Genomic DNA, 13,265 nt, shown 5'->3' on the forward strand with positions numbered 1-13,265 from the left:
TCTCGGCACATCTCTTCATTCCTTTGGTATGAAGTTCTAGCTTGCCCAACCTTTCTTCATGAGATGCGTTCTCCAATCCAAGCAGCATCCTGGTAAATCTCCTCAGCATGTTCTCTAAAGCTTTCATATCCTCCTATAAAGAGGTGATCCAAGTATGCCCTAACCAGAGTTTTATAGAGCTGCAACATTACCTCGGAACTCTTGAATTCAATTTCCCAACTAATGAAGGACAACACACCATATGCCTTCTTAACCTCCCTAACAACTTGTGTGCCAACGTCGAGGGATCGATGGATGTGGAACCCAACATCCCTGTTTCTCCACACTGCTAAGAATCCTGTCATTAACCCTGCACTCTGCCTTCATGTTTGATCTTCCAAAGTGTATCAATTCCCAGTTTTCTGGATAAACCGCATCTCCCACTTCTCAGCCCATCTGTGTATCCAGCCTATGCCACATTATAATTTACAACAACCTTCCTCACAATCCACAACACCACCAACCTTTGCATCATCTGTAAACTTACAAACCTACTCCTCCACTTCCTCAGTTATTTCTAAAAATCATAAAGATTTTTTTCTGTGATCACAAAAATCACAGGGTCTCAGAACAGATCACTGCGGAACACTATCGATCACCAACCTTCAGTCAGAATATGGTCCCTCTACTAACACCCATTGTGTTCTGTAGGCAAACCAATTCTGAATCCATGCAGCCAAATTCCCCTTGATCTCATGCCACCTAAACCTACTGAATGAGCCTACCTTGTCAAGCTCTTTACTAAAATCCATATACACATCCACTGCTCCACCTTCAGCAATCTGTTTTCGTCACTTCCTTGAATAACTTAATTAGGCTCGTAAGGAAAGACCTGCCGCTCACAAAGCCATGCTGACTAACCCTAATCAGACTGTGCTTCTCCAAATGCTCATAAATACTTTCTCTAAAAATTATCTCCAATACTGACCCACCACTGATGTAAGAATCACTGTCTATAATTCCCAGGATTATTCTTATTACCTTTTTTTGAACAATGAAGTAACATTTGCCACCCTCTGATCTTCCGGTACTACTTTTGAAGCCAGTGAGGACAAGACGACCATTGCCAAAGGAGCAGTAATCCTGTCCATAAGACCGTAAGACAAAGGAGCAGAATTAGGCCATTCAGCCCATCAGGTCTGCTCTGCCATTCCATCATGGCTGATCCCAGATTCCACTCAACCCCATACACCTGCCTTCTTGCCATATCCTTTAATACCCCGGTCAATCAGGAAATAATCAACTTCCGCCTTAAATATGCCCATGGACTTGGCCTCCACCGCAGTCTGTGGCAGAGCATTCCACAGATTTACTACTCTCTGGCTAAAAAAAAAATTCCTCCTTACCTCTGTACTAAAGGGTCACCCTCAATTTTGAGGCTGTGCCCTCTAATTCGGGATACCCCCACCATAAGAAACATCCTCTCCATATCCACCCTATCTAGTCCTTTCAACATTCGGTAGATTAGAACGGCTGTTCCTCACCTTTCTTCTCCAAGTCCTGGTTCATTTCAACTTCTATCACTGGTTGGTCCTACCCTCACTCTAATCATCCTCCTGGTCTTCACATGCATGTGTAACGCCTTGGCGTTTTCCTTAAACCCACTCACCAAGGCCTTCTAGCTTTCTCAAGTACCTTCATAAACTCCTTCCTGTATAATTCTGAAAAGCCCTGTCTGTTCCTTGCCTCCTAGACCCAAGTATGCTTCTTTCCTCCTTTTCACTAGATGCTCCACACCTCGTTAACCATGGTTCCTTCGCCTTCCCATCCTTTGCCTACCTCAAAGAGACAGACTTATTCAGAATCCCAATTTCTCCTGATCTTAGCTCTAAATGGAATTGTTGAGGTTGTGGTCCCCTAGTTCTGGACTCTCCAGCAATAAGGAACATCTTCCCTATATCAGAAGCCTAGTCGTGTTAGAATTTTACAGGTTTCTTCTAAACTCCGATGTAATAATCAAACTATGGACATAATAGGATGCAAATCGATCATACCTTTTATTATATACATCAGCAAATGGTCAATTACCTGAACTTTAACCTTCTGTTCATCATCAAGATTCAGAACTTCTTCACTTATTAAGTGATCCATAATGTATGAGGTCTTGATATCTTGCTCAAGCGCTGAACGATTCCTCAACAAACAACTGCGGGTTTGTTCGTCCATGCTTCCTGTCTGAAGTAGGTTTAATAAAACCATATTAAAATTGAAACATTGCAGCTGAAATCTTCAATATTAAAATTAAACTGAGCACATGTAATAATGTGTTCTCTAACACAACTCAGCCATTTAATTAGTAATCCTTCATGTTTCAAGTTTGAAGATTGCTTCCTAAAAACAATTTTACCACCACAAAGGATTTTCTTTTTACATTTAAACAAAAACAAAACAAACATTAATACCCTCTACGGACAAAAACTTGGGCAAAACTTAGTGGATCAGGCAGCATCTATGAAGAAACATGCATTTTCCTTATTTGTTCTTACTTTATTTCTCAGAAGTTTTATGTTTTCAATTAATGGATAGTGCTTTAGCGTGCTAAACCTGTCAAAGTTATTCAGAGCAGTGTCTGGGGTGAGGTCTCTGTCAGTTGCTGTCTAATCACCACAGAGGTTTCAAGATCATTTTTAACTGCGTAGTGCAAAACGCTGGTGCAGCAATAGGAGCAAGTGTGTCTGGTCCAGCGTGATCCAGTCCAGTTTGTTTTTAGTTGATTCAGAGAATAAATGCCGGTTTCATTGCCAGGAAACTCCCCTGCTCTCTAGATAGTGCCTTTGGGCCATTCCTATCTTTCTCAACAGGAAAATGCTACTCATCTGTCACACCTTACGATCTGTCCAGAGAAGACAGAGGGTAGTGGTCAATGGAACTTATTCTGGCTGGAAGTTTGTGATTAGTGGTAAACATCAGCTAACCGTAAGACAACATGATCCTCTGTCACTCATCTCAGTACATGAAGACCAAAGACACAAGTTTGTAAGGGAAACTACAAAATCCTGGCAGAATCACAAAACAAGAAATCAAGAGAGTTCTAAGAAGGTTGGTTCTCAATGGAAGACCAGCATATTGAATTGGTTGCAATTTACAAACCTATGCGAGTGCGGAAGTGGGGCCGAAGGGTGAGCCATCAACACCCAAGGAACCCATACTCATATTGACCAATAATCAGGGATACGGGCCAGCAGAGATCACTCAGCTATCCAGTTGACTGGGATCCAGCAAAGACTAGCAGCCAGTGAGACCGCCAACTGATCAGAACAAGTCAAACCTATAGAAATGCAGAAGCAAAACTCGATTGTGCAACGATGTCACCTTCAGTGGTGACAAAACGTTTGCGACCTAACCTCCAGCTTCAGTGAACAAGCAGCCAAGCTGGACTACCAATCTCCTCTTTCATTTCAATCTACAGAAGTACACAAGAGGCTCTTAGATTGGCACATGAATGTGCAGCTCATGTGCAGGATATGAACATTGTGTAGGCAGAACAGATTAGTTTAATTGACCATTGGATTGGTAATTTAATTAGTTCAGCACAACATTATGGGCCAAAGGGCCTGTTCCTGTGCTGTACTGTTTTATGTTCTACTTGAAAGGCCGTAAGATACAGCAGCAGAATTAGGCCACTTGGCCCATCGAGTCTGCTCTGCCATTTATCATGGCTGATCCATTTTCCCCTTCAGCCCCAATTTCCCCATATCCCTTCATGCCTTGACTAATCAAATATACCCAATGACTTGGCCTCCACAGCCGCCTGTGGCAATGAATTCCACAGATTCACTACTCCCTGTCTAAAGAACTTCCTCCTTGTGTTCTAAAAGCCTCCTCTCTATTCTGAGGCTCTGTCCTCTGGTCTTAAGACTCCCCCACCAGAGGAAACATCCTCTCCACATGTACTCTATCAAGGCCTTTCACCATTTGATAGGTTTCAAAGAGATCACCCCTCATTTTTCTGAATTTAGTGAGTACAGGCCCAGAGCCATGAAACGTTCTTCAAATGACAAGCCATTCAATCCCGGAATCATTTTCGTGAACCTTCTCCAATGTCACCACATCCTTGCTTAGATAAGGGGCCCAAAACTGTTCACAATACTCCAAGTGAGGTCTCACCAGTGATTTATAAGGTCACAACATTACTTTTATATTCTGATCCTCTTGAAATGAATGCTAACATCACATTTGCCTTTCTCACTACCAACTCAACCTGCAAATTAATCTTTAGGGAACCCTGCACAAGGACTCCCAAGTCCCTTTGCACCTCAGATTTTTGAATTTTCTGCCCATATAGCAAATATTCTACCCTTTTATTTCTTCTACCAAAGTGGATGACCAAACACTTCACAACACTGTATTCCATCTGCCACTTCTTTGCCCATTCTCCTAATCCAAGTCCTTCTGTGACCTCCCCACTTCTTCAAAACTACCTGCCACTCCACCCGTTTTGTATCATCTGCAAACTTTGCAACAAAGCCATCAATTCTGTCATCCAAGTCATTGACATATAACGTAAAAGAAGTGGTCTCAACACAGATCCTATGGAACACCACTAGTCACCGACTGGCAGCCAAACAGAAAAAGCTCCCTTTGTTCCCACCCTTTGCCTTCTGCCAATCGGCCACTGCTTTATCCATGCTACTATCTTTCCTGTACCACCATGGGCTCTTAACTTGTTAAGAAACCTCATTTGTGGCACATTGTCAAAGACAGTACCTCTAAGAATATAATAAAAGCACCTCCGAATTCTCCTGAACTTCCAGTTTAGTGTGCATTTTGTTTTCTTTTTACCAGAAATCTGTTAATTGAACAACATGTTCCTTTGGCTGGGCAGCTGTTTGACTGTTCACACCTGATTCATGAAATATAGAACTGAATAAAAAAAAATGTAATCTAACCTAATAAAACATCCATAATGTACAACAGATTTCTGGTTTCGTCGCAATCCATCAAAATCAGTTCACACCACTACTGTGCGGCACTTTGGAGAGATCACATTATTTGCCCACTAGAAGTTAGAAGGGAACAACTGCACGGGCCCTTTTCAACCACAGAGGTTTAAAGTAACAGCAGCAAAGAGAAAAGTAAAGTGTAGAACAATAAAACACAACACAGCCCATGATCTCTGCCAATCTTTCAACCTACTGAGATTAATCTCACCTACATCACCTTCCATTTTTCTATCATCCATGTGCCTATAGTTGACTAAAAATGTAAATGGAAGCAGAAGGCCATTTGAAAAAGTGTTCTTCAAATATATATTAAAAATAAATTCATTAATCATTATCAGGTTTAATACCACTGGCATATGCTATAAAACTTGTTAACCCTGTGGCAGCAGTACACTGAAAAGCCAGGGGTTGCTTTCGATGGAGGGAGAGACCGTCACGTCTCACTGGACAGTTACTGCCCGCCTCAAGCTGGGCGGCCCCCAGCCAGTTAGGGGCTGTCCCGCCACAGTCTGCCCGCTCCACTGGGTGCACGGGGCTTAGGGATACAAGTAGCCCGAACTGCGGACTGTAAACGCTGCACCAGGCACAACTAGAAGACAAAGGAAGAAGCCAGCACTCAGACTAGGATGCTGGAATATACGGACCATGACAACTGGTATATCAGATGACCTTCGGGAGATCAGCGACACACGCAAGACAGCAGTGATTAACAATGAACCGTCGAGACTCCAAGTGGACATTGCAAGAGACATGTCTCGCAGAAGCTGGAACCCTAGGTGAAAGAGACTATACCTTCTTCTGGCAGGGGAAGGGCTCAGACGAGACCAGAGAGCATGGTGTCAGCTTTGCTGTGAAGAACTCGCTGCTGAAGATGGTAGAGCCTAGCGAGAAAGGGACGGAACGAATTTTCTCACTTCCACTCCACACATCAGACGGGCCTGTCAACCTTATCAACGTTTATGCCCCAACCCTCTACTCTACACAAGACGCAAAGGACGAGTTCTACGACCAGCTCTCAATGATGATACAGGAGATCCCAAGTCAGGAACAGTTGCTGCTACTTGGCGACTTCAACGCCAGAGTGGGCGCTGACCATGACTCCTGGCCAAGCTGCCTGGGGCGGTATGGGATTGGCAGCATGAATGACAACGGGCAACGACTGCTCGAGCTTTGCATGCTCCACGAATTGTGTCACCAACACCAACTTCCAGACCAAAGCTCAGCACAAAAGTGTCTTGGCGGCATCCCCACTCCAAACACTGGCACCAGCTAGACCTGATAATCACAAGACGCCATCACCTGAGAAACGTGCTCACGACTCGCTCTTTTCAGAGTGTCGACTGCGACACGGATCACTCTCTGGTTTGCTGCAAGATCAGACTTCGGCCGAAGAAGATGCACTGCGCCAAGCCTCCAGGCAAGCAGCACATCGATGCCAGTAAGACACAACACCCAGACAAAGCCGCAGAGTTCATCAAGTCACTGGAGGATGCTCTCCTTGCAGACCCACCAGAAGGAGATGCTCAGCGATGGGACTCTCTCAGGGACACTAGCCACAGCACTGCACTTAAGGCCTTCGGGAAGAAATGGGGCAAGACACAGGACTGGTTTGAAGTGAGCTCAAGTAAGCTCACTGCTGTCATCGAGGTGAAGCGTGTTGCACTACTAATCGTGTTACACAAACGCCACCCCACCCAGGCAACACTGCAAGCGCTAAGGACAGCAAGAAGCAAGGCCCAGGAAACAGCCAGATGCTGTGCAAATGACTACTGGCTACAACTATGCGAAAGCATTCAGTCATCATTTGACACAGGCAACATCTGTGGAGTGTAAGAGGGGATCAAGAAAGCCATCAGGCCAACCCAGAGCAAGACAGCACCATTGAAAACCATAACAGGCAAGACCATTAATGACAAAGGCAAGCAGATGGAGAGAGGGGTGGAGCATTACTCGGAACTCTTCTCCAGAGAAAACAGCATCTTATACAGCGTGCTAGGCGCCTTGGAATGCCCGTCACGGAGGAACTTGATGCATTGCTGACTGCCGAAGAGCTGAGTAAAGCCATCGACAGCCTGCCCACTGGGAAGGCACCAGGATTGGATGGCATTCCACCAGAGGCCATCAAATGCGCAAAGGGCATCCTGCTAAACCACCTGCACGAACAACTGTGCTGGATAGAGGGAACAGTGCTGCAAGACATGAGAGACTGAAACATTGTCACCATATATAAGAACAAAGGGGACAGAAGCGACTGTAACAACTACAGGGGAATCTCCTTGCTGAGTATCGTTGGGAAGGTCTTCGCCCACTTGGTCCTGAAGAGACTGCAGAAAATAGCTGAAAGGGTATATCCCGAGTCTCAGTGCGGTTTCAGGTCAGAATGCTCCACAATCGACATGATCTTCTCCCTTCGACAGCTACAAAAGAAATGCAGAGAGCAAAGACAACCACTCTACATCGCTTTCATTGACCTTACGAAGGGTTTCGACCTTGTGAGGAGAGATGGACTGTTCAAAATCCTCGCCAGGATTGGTTGTCCCCCGAGGCTTCTCAGGATAGTTCAGTCATTCCACACAGACATGAAGGGCGTCGTTCAGTTCAACGGCTCTTCTTCAGAGGCCTTCAACATCCGCAGCGGTGTGAAGCAGGGCTGTGTGCTTGCCCCCACCCTGTTTGGCATCTTCTTTGCAGTCATGCTGAAGCACGCCTTTGGAACATCAACTGATGGTGTCTACCTCCACACCAGATCAGACGGGAGGCTGTTCAGTCTGTCCCGGCTGAGGGCGAAAACCAAGTACTCATCAGGGACATGTTGTTTGCAGACGATGCGGCACTGGCAACACACTCTGAAGAGCAACTGCAACGCCTCATGGACAGCTTCTCAAGAGCCTGCCAGGACTTCAGCTTGACCATCAGCCTGAAGACGACCAACGTGTTGGGTCAAGGCGTTGAGCACGAGCTACGATCTGAAGGTAGTTCACGAGTTTACATACCTTGGCTCCACCATCACGGACAGTCTCTCCCTAGACCCTGAGATCAACAGACGGATCGGACGAGCAGTCTCAACATTTGCCAGGCTGACAAAGAGAGTCTAGGAGAACAGAAAGCTGATGACGCACACCAAGGTTGCAGTCTACAGGGCCTGCGTCCTCAGCACACTTCTTTACGGCAGCGAGACCTGGAGCCTGTACTACAGACAGGAGCGGCATCTCAACACCTTCCACCTTCGCAGCCTGAGACGCATCCTGGACATCACGCAGACTGACCGAGTCACTAACAATGAGGTCCTGGCCCGCGCCCAGATACCCAGCCTCTTCACCCTGCTCCAACAATGCCACCTCCGCTGGCTGGGCCACGTACACCGCATGTCAGACGGAAGGATCCCGAAAGACCTGCTATACGGGGAACTGGCCTCTGGCAGGAGAGCACAAGGGTGGCCCCATCTTCGTTTCAAAGACGTTTGCAAGAGAGACAGGAAGTCACTGAAAATGAACGTTGAGAGGTGGGAGGATATCGCAAGCAATCGCTCTCACTGGAGGCTGGAACTACGCAGAGGTCTAAACAGAGGAGAAGAGAAGCTGAGGCTTGCTGCTGAAGAAAAGCGCACTCGTCTGAAAAACAGCACCAAGACAACACTGGAGGACAGCGCCTTCAAGTGCAGTCGCTGCAGCCGAGACTGTCACTCCCGTGTGGGCCTCTACAGCCACAACAGACGCTGCTCTAACACAGACTGAAGCAAGACTTTCCAGGCGCAGATCCATGGTCTCACGAGACTAATGAATGCCACCGTCTACACTGAAATACATAATAATAAAAACTCCTTACCAGATGGTGTTGCAGCAGTTAGAATGCTCTCCGCGGTGCATCTATAGAAACTTGTGAGTGCTTCAGAGGCATACCAAATCTCCTCAAACTTCAAATGAAATATAGTCATTGTCTTGCCTTCTTTATAGCTGTATTGATTTGTTGGGACCAGATTAGGTCCTCAGAGATATTGACACCCAGGAACTTGAAATTGCTCACTCTTTCCACTTCTAATCCCTCCATCCCTGTGTTCCATTGTCTTACCCTTTCTAAAGTTCACAATCAGCTCTCTGGTCTTACTGACGTTGAGTGCAATGTTGCTGCTGCGACACCACCCAACTACCTGTATATCTCGCCCCTGTACTCCCTCTAGTCACCATCTGAGATTCTGCCAACAATGGTTGTATCATCAGCAAATTTATAGATAGCATTTGAGCTGTGCCTAGCCACAGCTCAAAATGAGTGCATTTTTGCAGACAACTAAAACATAAAGCAAATACCCATTTTTCTCCAGGCAGTCAATCAACATTCCCTCTAACATTTTTTGCAGCCAGAAATTGCATGGCCTTTAATTTTTTTTTGTAATATGCATAATATAAATATTTAGAATTAAAATTTAGAAATCACATATTTTTGATTTTATTTCTTAATTGAAGGGTATAATGAAATACAGTACAACAAAGAAAATCTTTCATGTTTTGTAAACATTTTCTCGTGTCTTTATACCAGCTGCGCAGCAACAAAGGCTATGCGTGCAGCAGCATTTCAGTTAGAGCGGCCCAGTTAAGAAGGAATAGTGCAGCTGACCAACAGTAATCCTTGACAATTAGATTATTGACTTTCATGACATGAGGAGTGGGTCACTGTAGTGGTTGTTCAAAGGCAGTCTGGTTACTGCAGGATAGCAGAAATCTGATTAATGCTGAGCCCCCAGAAACCTGGTTGCTTACTGACAAACTTAAGATTTTGAATGTAAGGATTTATTTTTAAACACCATTTATCTCAAATCTATTGTGGCTAAAAGAATGCACAAAAATGTAAAGCCAAATAATGCTTAGAAACAAATTTTTAAAACTGTAGGTGGCCTATTTAAAAGTCAGTATGATATACTTTATAAACAACGTGTACAGTAAAGACCAGAGGGAAACACTACAGCACTCAGATGTAAGAGTACACTTGGAGATCATTATTGTGCAGTTTTAATGAAGCAATTTCTCCAACATCATCACAGAAAACTGTTACAAAGAAAAACTACTTTTGACTTCGCGTATACATTTTTTCCTAACTTCACATTTTTCATAATTATGCAGAAATTCTTTGTTGTTTGAGTGGCTTTTCAACATCTGGCAACAGAACAGTGCATTCACTGCCCGGATGCAGATAACATCAGAACCTCGCTAACAACCTATACCTTTCATTGCAACAGTACGAATACTACAGAAAAAAATGATTTTCCAGATTGAAATCATTAACATAGTTGATATATTAACCTGATTGACATTGGTAGAATGTGTCTGCTTTCTGATTTTCCTGATCCAATTAGTTTAACTACTACTGACAAGCCAGATCATTCTTTGTGCTGCTTTATGTACAGCAAGCATGTACAAAGAGAAATAGGGTGTGCGGCCTTCTGAATTTTAGTTATGCTGAAATTCACGTCTGATCTGATTGGAATATCAACGCCACATTCTTGCCTATCTCATAACGTTTCATCCCTTTGCTTATCAAGAAACTTACTCTAGTACCTCTGTCTTTATGAAAGGGAATTCCAAAGCCACATGACCCTCAGAAAAAAAATGCTGTCTTCAATGGGCAAGTCCTCATTTTTCTTTTAAAACAATGACTGCTAGCTTCTAGATTCTCCCACAAGATTGAACACTCTTTCCACATACATCATGATAAAAAAATCCCCTCAGCATCATATATGTTTCAGTCAAATCACCCAATTTTTCTAAACACCAGTGGATACGGCCTGTTCACCTTTCTCTCAGAAATCCTGCCTGTTCTGGGTAGCAACCTTGTAAGCCATCTATGACCTACCCAATGCATTGCCATCCTTCTCATAACAGCAGGCCGGTGCTGTACGTAATCCTCACAGCCCTATGCAACCAAAGCACAACTGCCCTAATTTTGTATAAATTTTCACTCATAAATAATAAAATTCTGCGAGCTGTCCTATTTTCTTGCTGAGTCTAAATACAATCATTTTGCAAATTGTGCAGAAATTGTGGGATACCCTCCTCTCGGCATTACATATTATTTAGATCATATGTTTTTTATTCCTGCTAGTAGAGAAACCCAATACTTTTCACATTATACTTGGTTTCCAGAATTTTTTTACCCACTCAGTATGTACATCCCTCTACATCCATAGAAAAAAATACAGCCAGTTGTATCTGATTTGACAGACACATCAATTGTATTTATGAACCTGACATGTTTTAACTTTAAAACTAAGACTTTGAAGACTTAAGACTATAAGAGAAACTTCTGATTATTTAAAACCTCCCACAGGTTCTTTAATATCCATCAGGTTTAACATTTCATTTTTTTTTCTTACATTGCAGCATTCTCCCACATAACAGATGCATCTCCCAAGATTAAACAAAGTTCTGCAGTACAGCGCAAACCCACAGCAAACCAAATGAGAAACCAAGAATGCACCTTGGTTTCTAACCAGCACTCATCTTCGGATCTGAATTAATACCTCACAGTTGTCACCAACTTCATCAAGACCTGCATGGAAGTTTTTGAGAACATACTGGAGATACCAAACCAAAAGCAGTGGATGAACCAGGAGATTGGTAATCTGGCATTCAAGACCAGTGACCCAGAACTTTACAAGAAATCCAGGTACAACCTCTGGGAGGCTATTTTAAGAGTCAAAGAAACAATTCCAATTGAAATTAGAGACAGAATCAGATGCACATCAGCTCTGGCAGGGTTTGCAGGCCATTACTTCCTACAAAACTTAACATGAATGACTGTGATGCTTCACTCCTAGATGAGCTAAACAACTTTTATACACGCTTTAAAAGGGAGAATAAAATCACTGTAGTATCTGGTGACTCTCTGATCTCAGTCTTGAAGGCTGACATCAGAACAACTTTCATGAGGGTGAATTCTCACAAGGCGTCTGGCCTTGATAGTGTACCTGGTAGGAAACTGAAAATCTGTGCTAACCACCTGGCCGTAGTGTTCAAGGACACCTTCGATCTCTCACTGCTGCAGATGGAGCTTCCTACCTGCTTCAAAAGGGTGATAATCGTACCAGTGACCAAGAACAGCAGGGTGAGCTGCCACAGTGAATATCAACCAGTGGCACCCACATCTACTGTGAAGTGCTTTGCGAGGTTGGACATGTCCAGAATCAGCTCCTGCCTAAGCAAGGACCTGGACCTGCTACAATTTGCCTTTTGCCATCATAGGTCTATAATAGATACAATCTCACTGGCTTTCCACTCATCCTTGGATATCCTGAACAATAGCAATACCTGTGTCAGGATGCTGTTTATTGATTACAGCTCAATGTGCAACACTGGAGGGAGGAGAAGATGGCAGCACAACACAGCTCGTAGCGGCCACTCCGGTGGTGATATCTGTTATCTGTCAAGTAGGGTGCCGTGCACAATCCTGATTTGATGGAGACAGACATGAGAGCACAGAGGAACATCTTGTGAAACTTCTGAAATGCCTGCTTCACTGCCGCTGCTACTGTGTGATCCAGAATCTCCGGAGGGGAAGGCCCTGAGTCCTCGGCTTTGTGTGTTGCTCGGCGGCCGGGGAGGGGTCGAAGCGCTTGGCAGAGGATGGTGCTTGGTGCTGGAAGGCTGATCGGAGGCTCGAAGTTTTCGGATGGACTCAGAGTCCGCTACGGTTGGGTGCTTCCAATGGTGCTGCATCCGCAAGTTTGCGGCGCTTAGAGGTTCATGGCAGGGAGAGTTTCTCCCTTCTACCATCTGCGTGAGATGATGGGACTATCGGGACTTGAAACTTTTTTTTTTAAACTGTGCTCATGGTCTGCTCTTTATCAAATTATAGTATTGCTTTGCACTGTTGTTATATGTCATAATTATGTGGTTTTGTCAGTTTTAGTCTTGGTTTCTCCTGTGTTTCTGTGATATCATTCAGGAGGAACATTGTATCATTTTTTAATGCATGCATTTCTAAATGACAATAAATGAGGACTGAATGTCCTCATAATCTAAAAAAAACTATTATACCCTCAGTTCCATTCAGCAAGATCTAAAACATGGGCCTCTGTACCTCCCTCTAAAACTAGATTCCTTGACTTCCTGATTGGAAGACCACAGTCAGTGCAGATCGGAAATATCACCTCCTCCTCGCTGACAAACAAAATTGGCACACCTCAAGGATGAGTGCTTAGACCACTGCTCTAATCTCTCTACACCCACGACTGCGTTGTTAGGCACAGCTCACAAACCATCTATAAATTTGCCGATGACACAGCTATTGTTG

General features: G+C 44.2%; 1 protein-coding gene across 4 annotated transcripts in view; it reads right to left on the minus strand.

Moving 5' to 3' along the window:
- apaf1 (apoptotic peptidase activating factor 1) overlaps nt 1-13,265 on the minus strand; it is a 230,212-nt gene that overhangs the window by 211,317 nt on the left and 5,630 nt on the right. For all 4 annotated transcript variants that reach the window (XM_072241593.1, XM_072241592.1, XM_072241594.1 and 1 more), the window contains exon 2: nt 2,068-2,214. In XM_072241593.1, the coding sequence (XP_072097694.1) occupies nt 2,068-2,205 (138 nt within the window). In that variant the 5' untranslated portion in view covers nt 2,206-2,214. The remainder of the gene's footprint in view (nt 1-2,067; nt 2,215-13,265) is intronic.

The sequence above is a fragment of the Mobula birostris genome, chromosome 23 (genome assembly GCF_030028105.1).
Source record: "Mobula birostris isolate sMobBir1 chromosome 23, sMobBir1.hap1, whole genome shotgun sequence".
Lineage (NCBI taxonomy): Eukaryota > Metazoa > Chordata > Chondrichthyes > Myliobatiformes > Myliobatidae > Mobula > Mobula birostris.